General features: G+C 43.7%; 1 protein-coding gene across 2 annotated transcripts in view; it reads left to right on the top strand.

Annotated features, from left to right (window-relative positions):
• The first annotated feature begins 1098 nt into the window (after positions 1–1098).
• Positions 1099–23007, top strand: part of UNC45A (unc-45 myosin chaperone A) — a 65754-nt gene continuing 43845 nt past the window's right edge. For both annotated transcript variants that reach the window (XM_068275255.1, XM_068275256.1), the window contains exons 1-3: positions 1099–1223; positions 10225–10383; positions 21318–21354. In XM_068275255.1, the coding sequence (XP_068131356.1) occupies positions 1200–1223; positions 10225–10383; positions 21318–21354 (220 nt within the window). In that variant the 5' untranslated portion in view covers positions 1099–1199. The remainder of the gene's footprint in view (positions 1224–10224; positions 10384–21317; positions 21355–23007) is intronic.

The following is a 23007-nucleotide window of genomic DNA, read 5'->3' as shown; positions in this document are numbered from 1 at the left end:
TGTCTCTTTAAGTAGGATCACACCCATAGCATTACATTAGCAAGAGTTTTTAAATCGCAAAGTGCTCAGAAAATCGCTCCTAGTAGGTTTCTGGCCTAACATATCACTGAGAAGAGGAGCTGGTAGGATGAAGAAGAGAGCGAGCAAATTGATGGATGAGTTTCCTGGCCAGGACAGGTGCGTTGCTCTACTGCCAAATTCCCTGCAGGGGCCCATTATACACTTAGGGGGAGACCTAGGGCACCCAGCAGCTAGAGTGGGGGACATGGGTGTGGGTAATTGTCGAATTTGCCTACATTAATGCTCGCCATAACAGTATTTACATTTCATTTTTTTTTTTAAATAGACTGGGAAATAATAAAAAGGCCTTTCTGCGTTCTGGTTGAGGGCATTCCAGCTGTACGAACCAAAATGGTTTTCACGATATGTCCACTTTTGGAAATCTTTCCCACTCAGTTTTTTTCTGCTGTCGGAGAGATTTCCTCAATTTCCTGTTATCCTGCAAGGAAAACGTTTAAAGGGGAAAAAAAATTCTCCAAGCAGCACAGCACAGGCAGCAGTAAGAAGCTGATAAGGAGGTTCTGGTGATCGAACACGGTAAATCCAGCGCTGGAGACTTGGGCGCAGCAGCGCAGGAGACTTGGGCGCAGCCGGCGCCACCATAGGCCGTAATAGGAACTACGGCTATCGCAGGCACATGGAGTAACTTCAGCGCCGTCAGAAGACGGATCTGAAGTTGCTTTTAAAACAATAATTCGGCTTCCAGCTATTGCTGGAAGCCGAATTATTTCATTCCCCCACTATCCATGTCGGCCTGGAGGGGGAATAGTAATTAACACGGCCCGGACTTGTGCGGCAGCAGGATTAGCCATATACTGGCTGTGTCCTGCGCCCAAGTCTCCGGCGCCGTTCTCTCTCGTACGCCTGGTGATTGTCCTCTGCACTAAAATAAATGTTTCGCTGCTGTAGTTGTACGCACTGACTGTATAGTACAGCTACGGCCACAGCAGCCGTGTAATAATGCACTGCGTGCAGCAGCGCTTCTGACAGCTGCTTCCATATTAGGCGTGTTTCATCAGAGTGGGCGTGGTCGGCCAGGGCAGACACAGAGCCGATGCTTCTCGGAGCCGTAAAGCGGCGGCTACTGCAGCTGGGAAACGCCGCGGACTGTGTTGAGGCCTTCGTTCTAGAACCGGGAGATGGGGGAGACGGGAGCCGATAAGGTCAGACTGTGTGGCTTTACACATCGGGTGCAGCCAGGCACTAGCCAGAGTAAAGTGGTGCTACAAACTATAGACGTGTTACTAGACTGACGTATGAGTTAGGGGTTAATACCCCTAATGGGAGCTAGTGTGGTTGGTTGGGGTCTTCATGTAAGTGTCTGTATCATTAGCTGTTTTGATCCAGTTCATTACAGCGAGAATGATAATAATGCGGCTGCGATAGAACAGGCACTTCCGGTTGTCCTCAGTCAGTGAATGAATGAAGCCCTCTCACGTTTCCTATTAATATTTTACGCTGTCACATGGCTACACCGTCTAGCATAGTTTATTTATTACAGGGGTGTATATATGCCTTTATCATGTGGGCTAGAAATACTGTACTTTATAAATACAAGCTCTCTTGTAGTAGAATTCAAAGCTCACTTAACTTGATTTTATTTCTTTCTGATGCCAGAATTACTGGGGGTGTGGTGAAAGTTTTTGCAACTTTACAAGATTTTGCAACTACTTGCAATAATTTATATGTATTAATATCAGATAGTGCAACCTAAGCATTGACAACCTTGTTCCAACATTTCAGCATACCCGACAGAATAGCATACAAATGCTACTGAGCATGTGCAAAGTCATGCAGGTCATAAATTAGAGTGACCAGATTTCTGTGGGTCCAACCTGGGACTGGGGGGTGGGCGTGGCGAAAAGTGGGGGGACTGAGGAGCGCGCAGTGATGAAGACCGGGGTGGGGGTTTGCGTGCCGCGGCGAAATATGGGCGTGGCCATGACATTGTATGGACGGAGCTAACGTAATGATGTAAGAGCGAGGCATAAGAAAGCAGTGTTTACGCCATGATGTGGTCAAACGAGACTTTGCATCATGGGTGTGCAGAAACTGTGTGATGCTAATAGTATACCGTAACCACAAAGCAGCAAACATAGCCATCTATGACCATTAAATAATAAATGCAGTAACAGTTACCCCGGACACCAGAAAATAAACGCAATGTGGGCAACATTTCACCAGAAAATAAACGCAATGCGGGCAAACATTTCACCAGAAAATAAACGCAATGCGGGCAAACATTTCACCAGAAAATAAACGCAATGGGAGCACATTTCACCTGGAAAAGAAAGCATTTACTCACCTGGCAGAAGTCTCCGGCCTCTGGCGCGCTGCTCCCGAGACCACATTCCTCCTGCTCATGTCTCCCGTGCTGACGGGGCTACGGCAAGATGGCGCCCGAAGCCCTGTACTGGAGACACAAATAGTCTCCAGTACAGGGCTTCGGCAGCCATCTTGCCGTAGCCCTGCTCGCCTGCCGGTGTCAAAATACCGGAAGACTAAGGAGGCTGGAGCGGGGCTGCGGGCAATGAACTGGCATGGCGTCTATAGACGCCGCTGCCAGTTCATGAAGATAGAGTGGCCAGGGTCCCGAGGCCGGGACGTCCCGCTGCTGAAAGCGGGACGTTTCCCGGGACCTCATGCAGCCTGGGACAGCGGACCCCGAATCCGGGACGCGTCCCGGGCAATCCGGGACGTCTGGTCACTCTACATAAATGAACCCCATAATGCCCACCAGCAGCAACCCGAGTTAGCTGCCTGGGTCCTGGTGTGTAATTAACACCGTCCTCCACCTCCTGGATCTTCCGTAAGGGCTCCTGGTAACGTCGACCAGTCGGGGCTTGCTGCGCCTGCGCAGTAGTGCTGCACAGACGCAGAACTCTCCTGGCCAAAGGAGCAAAACGGGGAGTGCACGCGGCCACACTGCGCATGCGCCGACTGGCCGAAGTTACCAGGAGGCCTTGCTGAAGGTTCAGGAGCCTGAGAATGGCACAGAGGGAGCAATTAGGCCGAAGGGGGCTGGAGGAAGCCCTAGGAATGTATACATTTTTTCCCCATTTCCTCTCAGGTACACAAAATGCAACCCAACCTAACCCTATTCTCACAGAATCCTTCTCTGCCAGGCAACTAATAACCCCCCTGGTGGCAACTAATAATCCCCCTCACCCCAGGAGCTGTTTAAACTTACGATTCTAATCACTGGGAAACTGGAGCGCCATTGCCCTAGGAAATGCTGCACACAGCGCTGTCACAATTTTAAAGTGCAGCAGTGATTCATAGTGGGTTCCGGACCCTTTGTTCACATTATAAATCGCTATCGCAAGCGCTGAGCGATTTATTGAGCTTTTTTTCTAAGCTTTTTTTCCTTCGCTTTTCTAAGCAGTTATGATTGTCATCACGTCAGGAAGTGAACTCTTTGACCCGGAGATGAATAAATACAATTTATTCATAAAAGTGCTCTGGAAATCACAATACAAAGCGCTTTTTCAAGTGCTTTGCTATTTCCCTACAGCTTCCATTGACCCGAAGTGCTCTGAAAATGGTACATGTAGCGCGTTTGTGATGTAAATAAAATCGAAATGTGCACATGTGAACAGACTCATAGGAAATCATTGCACAAGCGCTTTTAGGGCGATTTCTAAAATTGCCAGCACATAAATAAAAAACAAACAAACAAACAAAACCAGAAAAGCTCATAGCGTGAACAAGCCCTAACAGGATGTGAAACCAACCTAAAGCCTTGGGCACTAGTATGGTTGAGGTAAACTACCAGGAAACCTTATAGAGAAATTCCGCTAACATTATTAGTTGCTGCTTGAAACAGTTCAATGACAGCTCCCTCTACAAATTTTGAACCTCATAGGAAATTCTGCTAATGTGATTGGGTGGACAGCACCCTCTCAAACGTTTAGGTTTTGGATGGGATTTAGTAAACTACGCCCACACTATTTGGCCAATTACAACTCTTCACATTGTTGAGGGTGCTGGGATTAAAGAAATGTTCTCTATGAGGTTTCCTGCTTGGCCACCTCAACCGTACTAGTGCCAAGTCGTGTACACTGACTCAATGGAACTCAGTCTACGTGGCTGCTCAGGACCATCTAGACCAGGCATGGGCAAACTTGGCCCTCCAGCTGTTAATTAACTACAAGTCCCACAATGCATTGCAGGAGTCTTACAGCCACAGTCATGACTCATAAAGGCAAATGCATTGTGGGACTTGTAGTTCCTTAACAGCTGGAGGGCCAAGTTTGCCCATGCCTGATCTAGGCTGAGAATTTAGCTTCCTGGCAACAGCTATGAATGGGTGCAATGTCCCCCTCTTTATGCCGCCCACTGGAAACTGCTTCATCATGTGCCACACTATCTTCATAGCTCCATAGAAATGGTACAGGTTGCGGTTGCTTGGCATGTCGGTAATAGAACTTGTGCCTGGAACTTTTGCCTAGGGAATTGGTCCCAATCCCTTCAAGCAACAGTTATTGTGCATGTGTATACACCTTATAGCATTCTAGTGCTGTCTCCCGGTAAAGATACGCCGCCTTTGGGAGCATCTGTGTCGATGAGTGCTTTCAAAGATGGGTGGCTCTGTACTTAAGACGAGTACTCCCAAAGCCTTCCAAGGGTCTCCTAAGGCTTATTCAAACAGTTGGTCGAATATGTGGAATTTTTTTGGGGGGGAAGAGACAGCACTGGAACGAGGGGCCCGAGTGAGGACAGGCAAAGGCTCAGTAGAATACAGAGCCTTCTGTCTACATAGATTAGTATCTGTGTTTTGTTTTGTTATTTACTGCTGATTTTACTGACTTTAATGATATCACTTTAAGGCCAGAAACCCACTAGAAGCCTTTTCTAATCGCTAGTGATTTGAAAAAGCTCTTGCTAATGTAATGCTATGGGGGATTTTTATAAAATCACGTTGCTCAAGTGGGATCACACCCATAGCATTACATTAGCAAGAGTTTTCAAATCGCAAAGCGCTCAGAAAAACGCTCCTAGTGGGTTTCTGGCCTTAACCAGGGAGTGAGGCTGTATTCACAGTCGGACGTTGCGTTGTGATGCGTCATTAAAGTCACAATGCAGCATTACAATGCAACGTAACAAAAAGGTGGTAACACACATTAACGCTGAGTTAACCATCACATACAGTAGGTACAGCAAAGCATACAGGCAATGAAAAGTATGCTTCCTTGTACCTGCTAACGTGTGCATTTAGAGGCAACACAATGCAGCAGTGCTTTACCATAACACTACACGTTACAATGCAACGCTAATATCGCACTGTGAACGTCCCATAGGCTGATCATTGCAGTGCGGTAAGCTGCATTATAAGACTTTATAACACAGCTCCGCAAAGTCCCACTGTGAATGGAGTCTGAATAGCACATTATTGCATGAAAGCTTGGAGATTATTTACACAGTATCCATATCCCACATAACAACAAAAAGGCTACTTGGTATCGTCACTCATTTGAATGAACATCAAGTTGATTTTCCTTTGTTCGCACAAATGCCATGCTTCGCCCTGGATTGGCAGACTGCAGCACTTCAGTGTCATCTACTGTGGTCAAAATGTGATGTGCTGAACAATGGAACTGAATGCTTTTCTGCTCACTTGCAGGGAAGCTTTTAGTATTGGCTAAATAAGATGTGCGTAAGCGTCCGTCTGATCCAGCCCTTAGCTTTAGGGATGATGGGAGAAGACGGGAACTGAGCCTTACTTACATGTAGGGATGGTCAATGGGATGCAAATCATTTCGATTTGATGCAGTATTATGCAAATTTATACAGCTTAAGGCCTGGAACCCACTAGAAAGCACAAAGCAGCGCTATTGCAATCACTAGCGATTTGTGATAGTGTTTTGCAAGCGATTTTGGGAGCAATTTCCCTGCTCCTATACTATTTATTAGAATGGAAACGCTCCCAAAACGCTGCATGTCCTGTGATTGCGAATTGCTTAATCACAATCGCTGTAGTGATCTCTGTCCCATCCTTTTACATTGGCAGAGCGTTTAGGGAAATCGCTTCCTAAACACTAAAAAAAAACTCTAGTGGGTTCCAGGCCTGAAAATGTATGCGAAAAACTTGCGCGATCGCAACAATTTTTACTGAGATTTTAATGAAAGTGAATGGAAGCGATTTTTTTTTTTTAACAAGCGCTCACAAAAGTGCTTATACAGTGGGTTGCAAAAGTATTCAGCCCCCTTGAAGTTTTCCACAGTTTGTCATATTACTGCCACAAACATGAATCAATTTTATTGGAATTCCACATGAAAGACCAACTCAAAGTGGTGTACACATGAGAAGTGGAACGAAAATTATTCATGATTCCAAACATTTTTTTTACAAATAAATAACTGCAAAGTGGTGTGTGCATAATTATTCGGCCCCCTTTGATCTGAGTGCAGTCAGTTGCCTATAGACATTGCCTGATGAGTGCTAATGACTAAATAGAGTGCACCTGTGTGTAATCTAATATCAGTACAAATACAGCTGCTCTGTGAGGGCCTCAGAGGTTGTCTAAGAGAATATTGGGAGCAACAACACAGTGAAGTCCAAAGAACACACCAGTCAGGTCAGGGATCAAGTTATTGAGAAATTTAAAGCAGGCTTAGGCTACAAAAAGATTTCCAAAGCCTTGAACATCCCACGGAGCACTGTTCAAACGATCATTCAGAAATGGAAGGAGTATGGCACAACTGTAAACCTACCAAAACAAGGCCATCCACCTAAACTCACAGGCCGAACAAGGAGAGTGCTGATCAGAAATGCAATCAAGAGGCCCATGGTGACTCTGGACGAGCTGCAGAGATCTACAGCTCAGGTGGGAGACTCTGTCCATATGACAACTATTAGTCATGCACTGTACAAAGTTGGCCTTTATGGAAGAGTGGCAAGAAGAAAGGCATTGTTAACAGAAAGCATCAGAAGTCACGTTTGCAGTTTGCCACAAGCCATGTGGGGGACACAGCAACCATGTGGAAGAAGGTGCTCTGGTCAGATGAGACCAAAATTGAACTTTTTGGCCAAAATGCAAAACGCTATGTGTGGCGGAAAACTAACTGTCAAATATGGTGGTGGCAGCATCATGTTCGGGGGGTGCATCTCTTCAGCAGGGACAGGGAAGCTGGTCAGAGTTGATGGGAAGATGGATGGAGCCAAATACAGGGCAAACTTGGAAGAAAACCTCTTGGAGACTGCAAAAGACTTGAGACCGGGGCGGAGGTTCACCTTCCAGCAGGACAATGTCCCTAAACATAAAGCCACGGCAACAATGGAATGGTTTAAAACAAAACATATCTATGTGTTAGAATGGCCCAGTCAAAGTCCAGATCTAAATCCAATCGAGAATCTGTGGCAAGATCTGAAAACTGCTGTTCACAAACGCTGTCCATCTAATCTGACTGAGCTGGAGCTGTTTTGCAGAGAAGAATGGGCAAGGATTTCAGTCTCTAGATGTGCAAAGCTGGTAGAGACATACCCTAAAAGACTGGCAGCTGTAATTGCAGCACAAGGTGGTTCTACAAAGTATTGACTCAGGAGGCCGAATAATTACGCACACCCCACTTTGCAGTTATTTATTTGTAAAAAATGTTTGGAATGATGTATGATTTTCGATCCACTTCTCACATGTACACCACTTTGTATTGGTCTGTTACGTGGAATTCCAATAAAATTGATTCATGTTTGTGGCAGTAATGTGACAAAATGTGGAAAACTTCAAGGGGGCTGAATACTTTTGCAACCCACTAGTGTGGATCCGGCCTAAGGGTAGGAACACACCGGGCAGAATCGCATATGTGTTTTCCACTATGTGCTATGGAAATATGCATATGCGATTCTGCCTAGTGTGCTCCTACCCTAAGGGCCCGTTTTGCGGGAGTGATTTTTGCGCGATTAACGCGGAAAAATCACTGGACACTGCGGCGGTTTTGGAGCGATCGCAATTAGCGTGCTTTGCACGCTAATCACGATCGCTAATCGCGGACCGCTCATCGCCGGCAAACCGCTGCATGCAGTGCGGTTGCGGTTATCGCTAACCGCGGCAGTGAGAACACTGCCACTCGCTACATTGTGTAGCTATTTTTGCCAAACCGCTAGCGGTTTGCCATGAGCGGGAATCGCGCGATTCCCGCTCAGGTGAGAACGGGCCCTAAAGGTGCATACACACATCAGACCATAGTCTTTGTAAAAATGAAAGATCACAAACCACTTTTACCCCCTTCCATATAGTATGAGAACATTTCTACACAGTCTATTGAGCTGAACTCCCCATCAGATAGAAATATTTGCAAGATGCTGAACACATTCAAAAGATCTGTTCCTGCAAAAGATCCATTCCTGCAAAACGCATTCATAGTCTATGATATCTGCAGATCCACATACACACCTAGTTTAACAGACATTCATCTGCAGATCTGACAATCATCTGCAGATCTGAAGATCCATCCTGGTGAATCTGATCTGCAGATGAATGTCTGTTAAACAAAGTGTGTATGAGGATCTGCAGATATCATAGACTATGAATGTATTTTGCAGGAACAGATCTTTTGCAGATACTGATCTTTTGAATGTGTACAGCATCCTTGTTTTCAGCATCTTGCAAAGATTTCTATCTGATGGGGAGTTCAGCTCAATAGAATAGATTGTGTAGGTATGGCTCTCATACTACATGGAAGGGGCTAAAATTGGTCTGTGATCTTTCATTTTCCAAACACTGTGGTCTAATGTGTGTATGCACCCTAAGGCTTCTTTCCTACTAAGACGTTGCGTTAGATGCTACGTTAAGGTCGCATAACGTGCACCTAACGCAACGCGTAGTGGGGTAGAAGCTGGACGTCAGATCGAGCCGCGTTAAGCGGCTCTTCACGCGTCCTGTGATGCGTACTCTTGGACGCATGCGGCATCACGTGGTCCCGCCAGCCAATCGACGCATAGAGCGGCGCTCCAGGAAGTAAACACTGCACGTCACACCATGCAGTGAATATTAATTAGCCATGTGCCTGGCCGCGGAGGAGGAGGGGAGACCTCCTCCTCCAACACTACTGAGCATGTGCAAACAGTCTAACGCGGCTTAGCCGCTTGTAACGCATAGCACGCAGCACTTTGTTTTTGTTTTTGATTTTTCATTACTGTGCGGTGGGCTGCGTTACAGGCTGCACTAATGTGCGCCTGTAACGTCTCACTGTGAAAGCAGCCTAAGGCTGGGGGCACACATAACATAACATGAAAGGCTGCGTTTTATGTCATGTATTCATTTGCTTGTGTTTTTTTTTTTTGTGCGTTTTTCCTGCGTTTTTGGTGCATTTGCGTTTTTTTTTAACCACAGATGCGTTTTTCAAGCATTTTAATGCGTTTGCGGTTCACATATACAAAACGCATATGTGTTTTGTATGCGTTTTCATGCATTTTTATATTTCCTTTTATGCAAATCACTAGGAAGACAACCGGAAATACATCACAAAACCATTTTTTGGGGAAAAAACGCATTGAAAATGCGTGAAAAAAGCATACCATTGCGTTCCCATTGAATTTTATTATGTGCGTTTTTGATGCGTTTTTGCATATTTTGCAACAAAACCAGCATTTTTGAAAATGCACGCATATAAAACGCATATGCGTTTTTTATATGCATTTTTTTTCCTGCGGCCTACAGACTTCCATTAGCGGCAAAAATGCAGTGTTTTCTGCAACGCTAGTGTTTCTGCTATGTGTGCACCTAGCCTTGCTGTTAAAACAGTTCAGCTCATCTGCACTTCCACTTCAGCTGGCAAAAAATGACAGAATTCAGAGGTGAAACAATAGCCCTCACAGTAGTGGATGGGGGGGGGGGGCAACAGCGGAGATTTATACTTTAGTTGCGCTCGGCCCGGTCCTTTTCACTTCCTGTTCAGATTACAAGTGCCGTGCAGCCAGCCAATCACCATACAACTTCCATCCCTGTCACATGACCTGAGAGGACCCGTATTGCTGCCGGGAGCTGGTATTGTATAACGCTCTTCTGCCAATCTGCATTGTACAGGCCTGGGCCCTCCTAGCTCCCTGGCTGACAGATATCTGTGGGGGGAGTGGCTTGGCCCAATGTAATTACGCCCCTGACAGTATTTCATATCAATGGGCTTGTGGTGATATGTTAAAAAATGTTTGTTTTTGTTTTGTAGATGAATTCAGAAAATCTAAGAGAAGATGGTAACAAGCACTTTAAATCTGGAGACTATGAAGCAGCAATATCCTGTTACACAAAAGCAGTCAATATAACTCCCGATAAGACGGATAAAGCGGTACTGCATAGAAACCGCTCTGCTTGCTACCTGAAATTGGTGCGTTAAGAAAACTGGGTATATTCATTACATTTCAACCTTGGTCCAGTTCAGTAAAATCATCCAAATAGAAGAATTTTTTTTTATTTTTTTTTTTGCAACACTAATTGTCTGTGGTTTATACAACAATAATAAGGACTCAGCCACACTATAAGCGCTTTTCTGAGCACTTTGTGATTGATGAGCACTTTGTGAGTGCTTTTTAAAATTCGCTCCCGTTCACTTTCATTACAGTCGCGGTAAAGATTACATAAAAATCGCCGTGTTCGTGTACGCCAAAAATTTTAAGATTTTAATGACAGTGAATGGGAGCGATTTTTAAAAAGTGATTCGAAAGCGCTAATCAATCACAAAGCGCTCAGAAAAGCGCTTATAGTGTGGCTGAGCACCAATATAAGATGGCAAAATAAATTTCTTTATAGTAATAATAATACATAATGTGTAAATAGGAGTTTTTTTTAATATTATGATTAATCACAGCCTCCCAAATATCAATCACAAGGGTAAATTAAGCCTGGTACACACATCCAATTTTGATTGGCCAATTGTGCCACCTCCCTGTAGTATGAGAGCTTACTTACACAATCTGTTAAGTGTTCAAAGTCTGTTGGCCCTCATACTACATTGTGGTTTTAAAATTGGTTATTGTTTAGCAAATAAAGATTGGATGTGTGTATGTAACTTATAACTTTAAATAACAATAGGCAAGTGAGTAAAATGCTCTCATTAGTTGTGACTTTGACGTTTAAGGTAGCCATACATCTAGCGATGATGGGCAGATTCAACCAAGAGACAAATCTCTCTCTGTTGGAATCTGATTAGAGAGATCTGTTGGCTGCCCATACACCGCACACCGATTCCTGATCAATTTCAGCATGAAATTGATCAGGAATTGGCCTTGTGCCTCCCTTATCCGATCACCTTGCCGACACTGTCTGCTCTAAGGTTTAATGCCCCCCATGCCTGGCGCAAGCTATAAATGAGCTGTCTGTGGCCTCCGCTTTCTCCGGGCTTCCTCCGCTGTCCATACACACGTTACTAGGCACTTGTGTGGCACACGTGCATAAATAGCAGAGGCCACAGACAGGTAATGTATAGCTTGCATTGGGCACCAGGGGAGACAGCGCCGGGGGTTTTATGCTCATCGCTTGTCCCGATAGAGCTCGTCGTTACACCGCGCCCCCCGATCGAGCAAGTCTGCCCTACATCTCGCAGCATGCCCGAAATTGGTTGCATTGTCGGTTGGACATGCACTTGGCAGCACTGATTTTTCATCTGATTCCGATTATAATAATCGGCTGGGCGATTGGCTGCCAAGTAGCCTGATGTATGGCCACCTTTAGAGTCAGTCAGTAAAGCCAAGTACACCCATGCACCTCCAGGTTGTACAGATTTGAGCGTTTGTCTAGTTTAGGGGACCCAGCAGGAAACCGAGAGAAATCCTGCTAACGTGTTTGGGTGGATGGCATCCTCTGGAATTGCTAGGATTCAGACAGGTTGTAGTAAGCTATGCTCACACTATTCAGCCAATCACAATTTGTGCGGTAGAGGGAACTGTTCCCTATGAGGTTTGCCACTGGGTCCCCTAAACTAGACTAGCACCCACATTTGAATACTTTTAACAGATTGTGTAGGTAAGTTCTAATACTACATGGAAGTTGTAAACTTTTCCAAATTAACCACTTCACCACTGAGGGGTTTTATCCCTTGAGCACCAGAGCAATTTTCACCTTTCAGTGCTCCTTCCATTCATTCGTCTATAACTTTATCATTACTTATCACAATGAAATGAACTATATCTTGTTTTTTCCGCCACCAATTAGGCTTTCTTTAGGTGGGACATTGTTACACTCACCTGCCCGGCGGGCATCAGAGGTTGCGTGCGCGTGAACACGCTGAGTCTTCTAGTTCCTCTGCATGGTTTACGGCGTTACGCTGTACGCGCATGCGCACAAATGGTTGCGCGCGTGTGCGCAGTCTACGGCGCACATAGCGCGTTGCGCACTGCGCATGCGCAAGCGTTAGTTCTGGCGCGAAGATCAATTTCCCACAGTATATAAGCAGCACTGTCCTCAATGGCAGTGCTGTTGGTTCTGACAGTTTGTGGTGTTGTGCTATTGCTCTATTATCCTGATTGATTCCTGATTTGACCCCGGCCTGTGACCTCAACTATTCTTCTGATTTCCGCCTGTCCCAACCTTTGGCTTGTGACCTCGACTACTGAATCCTCTCCGCCTGCCCCGACCTCTGGCTTGTGACCTCGATATCTCCAGTCTGCCGCCTGTCCTGATCCTTGGCTTGTTACTAGACTTTGGCTTGAAGACCTGCTCCTGTCTTCTCCTCACATTAGTGTCCGCTGTTCTCCCAACCACTGTGGGATTATTCTGAGTGCAACCTGGTGGGCACTAGGCAGCAAAGAATCCACTTCCCCCTCAAGGGGTTGTGGTCCTGCTTCCCCCTCAAGGGGTCGTGGGTAAGACCCGTGGTCACTTAGACTCTGTGCTCAGATAGTCTGCACCGCAGTGGGAGGGTCAACAGTACCCCAGCAGTCTAACAGACATTATGCTAAGAATTATTTTATTCTAAATATGTTTTAATGGGAAAATAGGAAAAATGTGGGAAAAAAGTCATTATTTTTCAGTTCTTCGACCATTATAGTTTTTAAATAATGCATGCTACTGTAATTAAAACCCATGACATTTATTTGCCCATTTGTCCCGGTTATAAAACAGTTTAAATTATGTCCCTATCACAATGTTTGGCGCCAATATTTTATTTGGAAATGAAGGTGCATTTTTTTCAGTTTTGCGTCCATCCCTAATTACAAGCCTATAGTTTATAAAGTAACAGTGTTGTACCCACCTGACAAAATATTTAAAAAGTTCAGTCCCTAAGGTAACTATTTATTTATGTATTTTTTTAATTGTACATTTTTTTATTTTTTTTTTAATTACAAAAAAAAAAAATGGCAAGTGTGGGAGGTAATGAGTTAATTGTTTGTGTATAAGTAATGTATTTGTATGTAAAAAATGCTATAGGGTGTAGTTGGCCACAAGATGGCCACAGTAACATTTTGTTTATGCGACCTGCAAGCGTCCGGAAGGACGCTTGCAGGAAGTACAAAGAGGCTGGAAACTTTTCTTTTTTTCTTCACAATGATCGCTTCTTATCGGAGAAGCAGCGGATCATTGCGGGGCTTAGATCAACGAACGGGAATGGATTTTCCCGTTCATTGATCTCCGGGCGGGCGGCGGCGTGCATGCGAGCGGGAGTGCGCGCATAAGGGAGCGCAGGCAACGGCGGGAGCGCGGGAAGTACGGATTTCTCCGTCCCTGGTGGTAAAAGGATGGAAAAAGGGACGGAGAAATTCGTGCGGGTGGGGGTAAAGTGGTTAAGATGAGATGTATGCATGCATCTTCAGCTGCAAATGATTCTGGCTTACACTCAAATTTAATGCAGCTTCAGCCCAATACAACCCGCATCAACCCAACATGCATTGAGTTGATGTGGCTCTGTAAATGTATAAGCTATAAGGTTGCTGTACACCAGCGGTTTTGGATGTTAGCCTGGCTTCAGGGGCAAAAAGTGATAGTTTGCATATTCAGGAGTGATGCATCATGGGAAACCACAGTTGCTCATTTACAGCTGAATTATTGCAAATACCTTCTATTTTAAGAAGGCTAATCACACTGGGGCTTCACTGAGGCTTGTGTATAAATACTGTGACTTAATTACCTTTTGAACATGATTCCTCTCATATGTGCTTTCTGAAGCCAAACAGAGTTTTGCAACCCATATTAGTTATCTGTGAGAGCTTTGCTACAGTCCCACTGCAATTTGAATGCAGAGAACGTTGACTTATAGCTCTGGAGTCATAAAAGGAGGCTGGAGTGAGATGCATATGGAGGCTGTCCTATTTATTTCCTTTTAAACAATGCCAGCTGCCTGGCAGTCCTGCTGATTTCTTTGGCCTCAGTGTCTGAATAACACACCTGAAAGGAGCATGCTGGTCAGGGTCAGAGCATCTGATCTGCATGCTTGTTCAGGCTCTGTGGCTAAAAGTATTAGAGGCAGATGATTAGCGGGACAGCCAGGCAATTTGAATTGTTAAAAATGAAATAAATATGTCAGCCCCCATATCCCTCACTTCAGGTGTGCTTTAACCTTTAGGCTTGGCTCTCCCTGATCTTTACATTGTTTCTTTTCCCATAATGGGCCACAGCTGCCATGTCAACACATACTATGTCAAGCAAAGCTTGAAGGAGAGAAAAGGAAACCGAGAGCCCAATATAGTGTAGTATATCAGTGACAATTAGTCAGGTGTACAACAAAGTAATGGTTATACTCACAAACGTGGGTTGCCACAAAGGCAACCACTGGATACGTGGGCGGGGAGAATTATAACCTGACCCCGCTCAGCTTTAAGAAGTCGCTCTCTGTAGCCAGGAAGGAATGGGGATACACCCCTCCACCAAGGGTGGACTAGACAATTTGTAAAGCAGTAACACAGAGGCGCCAAGTAGAGTAAAATCGATTAAAAACTGTTAGGGGGAAATTGGTGGACTCACCTCCCTCGTAGAAAGAAAGACCGGACAATGGAATGTTACTCACAGTATAAAGTAACTTTTTATTAAAAGCTCCAAAGTTGCAACACGTTTCACGGGTCACAATCCCGCTTCATTAGGCAAAAATTTTGGGAGGGTACTGGGGGAGGGAAACAGAGGGGAAAATGGGTTGCCAGAGGAACACTTAACACAAGCACCCAAAAATGCAACAGTATACAGGTAATAGTAATATAATGCAAAATATACATACGCAACAATGTTGGTCTAGAGACATTGTAAATGTCAATTTCTGCAAAAGTGCCAATACTACGCAATGGGTTTAAAGTGAACCTTCGGACTAAAAATCGACTCAGCAGCACTGAAAAGGCCTGGTGTTTCTTTAACAGTATCACAGCATCAGAACTTTGTTTCTCTTATCCAAGCCTAATTTTTAGCTGCACAGAAGAAAACTGCCCGGGCTTTTTTCCCCTGATGCTGTGCAAAGCATGATGGGATTTCTGATGTTGTTGCTCTCGTTCTGCTGTTTTGGTGCAAATTTTTTTTTTTACATTTTGAATTTGACATTTGAAGCCTAGCGTGTGCAGCTGGGAGGGGTAATCAGGACACAGGATAGTTGGAACTGTGTCTCCTGCTCCTTGTCACCTCCTTTCAACCAAAAAGATGGCTGCCCCCATGACAAAGATGGCCGCCTCCATGAATCACAAACATTTGCCTGTTCTTTTAAAACAAGGTGGGTAAAAAATTATATTACCTATCTATTCTAATTAACATAACTAATGTAACTTAATGACAGTATGTTTGTTTAGGCTGAAGTTCCCCTTTAAGATGTCAAGAAACAATAAAAACACATAAAAAATAGCAAGCATCCAAATGGTATGCAAACTAAAATTATGGTCGAGCCTGTAAAATGGGAGCACTTGAATAGGGGTTGGGACAGGTTGATGATAACTGTATTAAGTAGATTTGAAAATTGTGTGTTACGCTTGCAATGTGTTCTGGGAAAGTATAAACAAATGCATAGAATTGTATGTTGCTAAAAATTGCATCAAACGTTGTCATCCGTTTGAAAACATAAAAAACAGGGGTGGGTACAAATATTATACACATTGTGAGCAGTGAAGCCTAAAAACACAAAACTTCTGGATAAAGATTATATAGACAAATCAAATGTCTCAATGGGGGATCCATCTATAAAAACAGTATTATATAACGCTACTCATGTGGAAAATAGGCTATATCAATAAAGGCAGTGGATAATAATTCTCAGGGCTCGTTTCCACCATAGCGAATCCGCATGCGGCGACGAGATGCGGATTCGCTTGTTACACTGAAGTGGCCGGGGCTGTTTCCACTTGTGCGGCGTGCGGGAGCGATTTGGCGGCGGGCCAAATCTGCACGACGGGACCCACAGAATTCGCCTGCGTCGGGAATCCGTGCGAATCGCCGCTAATGTATTTAATAGTAAAAACGCATGCGTTTGTTACATGCGTTTTTACCCGCGATTTCGCACCTTTTTCAATGTTATTTTGCCCTGGCAGTGTCATGGTTAATTTCGCATGGCACCCTGCCATGCGAAATCGCGGGTAAAAACGCATGCGGAAACACATCCGCATGCGTTTTTACAAGCGTCGGAATGCCAGCGAAATCGCGTCGCAACAGTGGAAACGGGCCCTCAAGGGTTCAAAACTATATCTTCACAGCATTAACATTTTTATGGATACAAAATTATGCATATATTGCAAAGAATTGCACGAGTTATAGAAAAATATAAAAATTGTGATTAAAAAGGAATTAAATAAGGAAAAGGGAGTGGAGCAACTTGCATAAAGTACAATAAGCATACAATCGAGTAAGAATAAAGGTGGGTACACACGTCAGATAAAAGTCTTTGGAAAATGAAAGATCACAGACCAATTTTACCCCCTTTCATGTAGTATGAGATGCATACTCTACACAGTCTATTCTATGGAGCTGGACTCCCCATCAGATAAAAATCTTTGCAAGATGCTGCACACACAGATGCTGTACACATGCAACAGATCAGTATCTGCAAAAGATCAGTTCCAGCAAAAGATCCATTCCTGCAAAACGCATTCATAGTCTATGACATCTGCAAATCTCATACACACCTTGTTTAGCGGACAATTATCTGTAGATCAGATCCACCAGGTTGGATCTTCAGATCAGCAGATAATTGTCTGATCTGCAGATGAATGTCCATTATACAAGGTGTGTATGGGATCTGCAGATGTCATAGACTATGAATGCATTTTGCAGAAATGGATCTTTTGCAGGGATTGATCTTTTGCAGATACTGATCTGTTGCATGTGTACAGCATCTGTGTGTGCAGCATCTTGCAAAGATTTTTATCTGATGGGGAGTTCAGCTCCATAGAATAGACTGTGTAGAGTATGGCTCTCATACTACATGAAAGGGGGTAAAATTGGTCTGTGATCTTTCATTTTCCAAAGACTTTGATCTGACGTGTGTACCCACCTTAAGAGAGAGGACGAGTCGGAAGACCTTTAAAAAGTAGTAATAAGTTTAAAGTGTAACCAAATTTGTATGATTTTATTAGTATAATTTTTCTAGTTGTTCATTCAACCCTTATGGCGTTAGTGTCTTAAAGGGACACCGAGCTCAAAATAAATAAGAAATTAGTACTCACCTGGGGCATTCTGCAGCCCAGCGTAGGTCGGGACGTCCCACGGCGGCCTCCTGGCTCCTTTCCCAAGGGCTGTCCATATATGGCTGGCCGGCGGCTCCCCCGCGACACTGGGCCGAGTGTCGGGCTCCTTCTTCCATATATGTCACTGCTGACGTTGCACGCCGGCCGCCTCGCGTCATCACGACGGCCGACGTGACAGTACGGCGCATGTGCGATTTTCTTATTTATTTTGAGCTCTGTGTCCCTTTAAGGATCTGGATCCAAACCTTTCCTTACTCCTCAGGACCTCAAAAGCATTTTGAGCTCTATTCATAAAAAATTTGCAGTTAAAAAAATCTTGGAGGGAAAGTACCGCATCGGTATTTTAGACTTTTGTGTGCTAATTCATAAAAAAGTTTACAGTTGCGATAAAAGGTCAGGGAACTCCCAAACTAAACTAGCGGTGCTGCCTGAGTTGATACATTTTCTCTGTGCAGAGATAGAGTTACAATAGAAGAGGCAGCCCCAACTTCCCTTTAGATGTGCATTTTTTTTTATAACTGCCTCTCCTTGCCCTGAATCTTCTCTGAATCTGTCTATTAGTCTTTCTAAACAATCTATTTAATTGACGCAGCTTAGAAGAACATCAAGAAATGTTACACATGCAGGCTTTCTGATATGAAATGTATCTGAAAACAGGTACCCAAGAGGTTAAAAAACACAGCCTGGGTATTCTGGGATACCTTTTTTGTTCTGCTCTCACTGCTGCTGCCTGGGAGGTCTGTCTCCAGTAACTTAGCAGTTATCCGCTGGCTTATCGCCTTTTCTGAAAAACGCAAGCAAAATCGCAAGTTTTAAAAACGCATCGTATGCGTTTTTAAAAACGCATGCGCCTTTTCCTGCGTTTTTCTTGTAATTGCTGATTGGCTAAAGAATCCTTTGTTTTTTTTTTCTAGTTTACATTTCAACAGGAATCAGGAAAGTGCAGAGTCTTCTGGGATACTGACTTCTGAAAAACGCAATGGAATCACATTGCATTGAGTTTTTTCATGCGTTTTTCAAGCGCTGCGCTTAAAAAAAGCGCCGTAGGCACTGCAATTGCATTTTTCTAAAAACGCATTGCACCAGTGTGTACAGGTCATCACGATTTTCATTATTTTTCAAAAGACCTTGCGATTTTAAAAATGCATACTTTTTGAAAACGCAGCGCAAGCGCAGCAGTGTGTACAGGCCCTAAGGCGGTAATTTCCAGCACTGCTCAGGAATGTCAGCTTTTCATGCGGAAACAGCTTTTATGAATTGACACTTTGCTAAATGGTCGTTAAAGTCAGCTGTTTTGAGCATTACCGCATGCGCCTTTGTGTTGAGATGGATTCACTTAGCGTGATTTTAAGTGTTAGTGGATTACAGCTGTGAAAGGACCCGAAATGCCGGGATATCACGGCATTTCAGGTCCTTTCACACCTGTAATCCACTAACACTTAAAATCACGCTTATTGAATCCATCTCAACACAAAATGCTTTTGAGGTCCTGAGGAGTAAGGAAATGTTTTGGATCCAGATCCTTAAGACACTAATGCCAGAAGGGTTGAATGAACGACTAGAAAAATTATACTAATAAAATCATACAAATTTGGTTACACTTTAAACTTATTACTTTTTAAAGGTCTTCCGACTGGTCCTCTCTCTTATTGTCACTCGATTGTATGCTAATTGTACTTTATGCAAGTTGCTCCATTCCCTTTTCCTTATTTAATTCCTTTTTAATCACAATTTTTATATTTTTTCTATAACTCATGCAATTCCTTGCAATATATGCATAATTTTGTATCCATAAAAACATTAATGCTGTGAAGATATAGTTTTGAACCCTACAGAATTCTTATCCACTGCCTTTATCGAGATAGCCTATTTTCCACATGAGAAACGTTATATAATACTGTTTTTATTGATTGATCCCCCATTAAGACATTTGATTTGTCTATATAATCTTTATCCAGTAGTTCTGCGCCTGTGCAGTACAGTCCGTAGGACGTCCAATGACGTCAGTGCGACCGCGTGAGACGCACGTTGGAGCGCAAGGAGAAGCCCGACCAGGAAGCCGGCCTGGCCAGGTCGGGTGAGCCACCGGAGAAGACCGGGAGCCTCCGGAGCGACGTCAAGGGCATGTCCTGACTACCACAGGCTGGAGGAAGCCCCAGGTAAGTGGATTAGTATTTTTATTTTTTTAACCAACGCAGTGGACTAGGCCTGAAAGATAAATAGAATTTAAACCGAAATCGCGATCACCAAGATCACAATTTCGGAATCGTCAAAGCGGCAAATATCGTGATCACGTCATTTCCACACAGGGTAGGTTGAAGAAGCGGGTTCAAACTTCCCAAGAGTTGCAGCCCGCAGTGTTGGACATACCTTCCGCATGAGTTCAACGCTGTCCGTCCTCTATCCCTGGCTTTTGTGCGTGCCAAAACTCCGGGTTTCTGTATGTTGCATGAAGTATTCCGTGCATTAGAGCCTGCAGGAGGTGAAGTGGCTAGACGGGCATCGCTGGACTCGTGCTGGAAGCTAGGTCCAGAACTGATGCAGCTTGGGGGACAGAAGAGGCACGGAGAGACACAGAGGTGGCACAGAGACAGAGCGGGCACAGAGGGGGCTCAGAGAGAGACAAAGAAAGAAACAGAGAGGGCACAGAGACACAAAGGGGGCAAGAGAGAGACCCATAGGAAACATGAAGAGGCAAAGGGGGCACAAAGAGACATGAGGACAGAAGGGGAACAAACAGGCACAGAGGGGGAACAAAGCTTGATTTGAAGGAAATCGTGAATCGAATCGAAATCACACTTTTGGATAGAAATTGCTCAATTCAATTTTTTTCACAAAATCGTTCAGGCCTACCGTGGACCCTCCCTTTAAACCCGCTGCGTAGTATTGTTTTGCACTGTCACTTCCATTACGTAGCATTGGCACTTTTGCAGAAATTATTGACATTTACAATGTATCTAGACCAACATTGTTGCGTATGTATATTTTGCATTATATTACTATTACCTCTATACTGTTGCATTTTTGGGTGCTTGTGTTAAATGTTTCTCGGGCAACCCATTTTCCCCTCTGTTTCCCTCCCCCAGTACCCGCCAATAAATTTTGACTGATGAAGCGAGATTGTGAACCGTGAAACGCGTTGCAACTTTGGAGCTTTTAATAAAAAGTTACTTTATACTGTGAGTAACATTCCATTGTCCGGTCTTTCTTTCTACGAGGAAGGTGAGTCCACCAACTTCCCCCTTTTAAACAGTTTTTAATCGATTTTGCTCTACTTGGCGCCTCTGTGTTACTGCGTTACAAATATGTCAAGCATAGGATGCATTCAGATGTGTTCTGATATGTCCCTTGTGTCCACTGCGATGACAGAAGGACTTTTCCAGAAGCCAGATAGCATGCTATCAATGACATGTCCATTGCAGCAGACACAACAGAACTGGTGAGAACTACAGGGTGTGCTGGTAATGGTCAGATTGAATGGGCTGTGACCATCCATGGCACAACCTTGTTGTCATGTCAACCAAGTCATAGAGTGATAAATAAATAAAAAAATACCACAGTCTAGTTTTAAGTTCCTTGGAAATGAGGGTAATGTCACTGCTAATTACTAAAGCAAAATGAAGATTGTAGACCTATAATTAAATTATCGTGTTACCAAATTTCTGTGGTTCTGTTTCAGGAAAACTACATAAAGGCAGAAGAAGATGCATCAAAAGGTAAATAGATTTAGTCTTTGATTGGTTGAATAAAAGTTATATTCAAGCAGAACGAACTGCAGCCTTTGGAACAAGCACATGTAACAGAATATCTAAATAAGTAAATCTGACATTTTGCCATCAGGTGCATTCACATACTTACAGGGACTCTGGCAGAGCTTACCATGTTTATAAAGTAAACATTGTGAAACTAATATAAAGTGCATAAATATGTCTCAGATGAATACATAGTTGCAGAGTGGACTATGTTACAAACAAAGTAGTCAAGTGTTCATAAATGATTAACAAGTGGCTTTTCAATGTGGACTTAAAGGGCAACTGAAGTAAGAAGGCTATGGAGGCTGTCATTTATTTCCTGTTAAAAAATACCAGTTGCCTGGCAGCCCTAGTGGTCTATTTGACTGCAGTAGTGTCTGAATAATGCCAGAAACAAGCATGCAACTAATCTTGTCAGATCTGACAATAATGTCAGAAACAAAACACACTAGACCGGGTATTAGTACAGGTGAATAAAATCACAAACTAATGTCCAATCGGACCTGACCTTTAACGTACTCGAAAGTGACAAAAATCCAGTCACCCTCAATCACCTATCGTTATTTTTACAATCTTAGGTGAATGGGTAATATAAAAATAATACAGGAAATCTGATCCCATGAGAGGCCAGATTAGCAATGGTGTGGGTATAGTCAGTGATGAAACACCACACTCACAAAATCTGCCAAACAATGGTCAGAAATGTGTGCTCCGTTTTTTAGGAGGTCTTTGCTGATCCCCCCCCCCCCTATGGACTGGTTCGCACTATCAAATATGCGAAACCAGGCACAGGGTGTAGCTATTCCCAGTAGGTATGGAGCCCACAAAGAAAAGAACTTTTTGTTGGCAGGATGTAAGGACGATATAAAAGAAAGCAGGAATCCACAGTCGTATTAGTGGTCTGCAGTAATATCAACCTACATAGTAGTATTGCCAACACCCTTCACAGAAGGTAATAGGTATGCTGGGGAAAGGTAAAGGAGTGCAAATATTGTACAGTGATAGTGCAATTCACTATATTCGCTATATGCTTTCTTTTGTATCGTCCTTACATCCTGCCAACAAAAAGTTCTTTTCTTTGTGGGCTCCATACCTACTGGGAATAGCTACACCCTGTGCCTGGTTTCGCATATTTGATAGTGCGAACCAGTCCATAGGGGGGATCAGCAAAGACCTCCCAAAAAATGGAGCACACATTGCTGACCATTGTTTGGCAGATTTTGTGAGTGTGATGTTTCATCACTGACTATACCCACACCATTGCTAATCTGGCCTCTCATGGGATCAGATTTCCTGTATTATTTTTATATTACCCATTCACCTAAGATCGTAAAAATAACGATAGGTGATTGAGGGTGACTGGATTTTTGTCACTTTCGAGTACGTTAAAGGTCAGGTCCGATTGGACATTAGTTTGTGTGTAATAATGTCAGAAACACCTGATCTGCTGATGAAAAATGAACTGTAACAAGTAGCTTGTCTATATATTTTATCTAAAGTTTAGATAGTTTACACAGCATATCTAGCTGCAAACAGCTTCAAAAGTTTATGATTATTTATTCCTGTGATACAATGAGGGCAGCCATGTTCTGTTTGTCACATTGTCACAGGCTGAGG

Source organism: Hyperolius riggenbachi, chromosome 3, assembly GCF_040937935.1.
Source record: "Hyperolius riggenbachi isolate aHypRig1 chromosome 3, aHypRig1.pri, whole genome shotgun sequence".
Lineage (NCBI taxonomy): Eukaryota > Metazoa > Chordata > Amphibia > Anura > Hyperoliidae > Hyperolius > Hyperolius riggenbachi.
The sequence above is the reverse complement of the archived record's forward strand: the minus strand, read 5'-3'. Positions and strand labels throughout refer to the sequence as shown.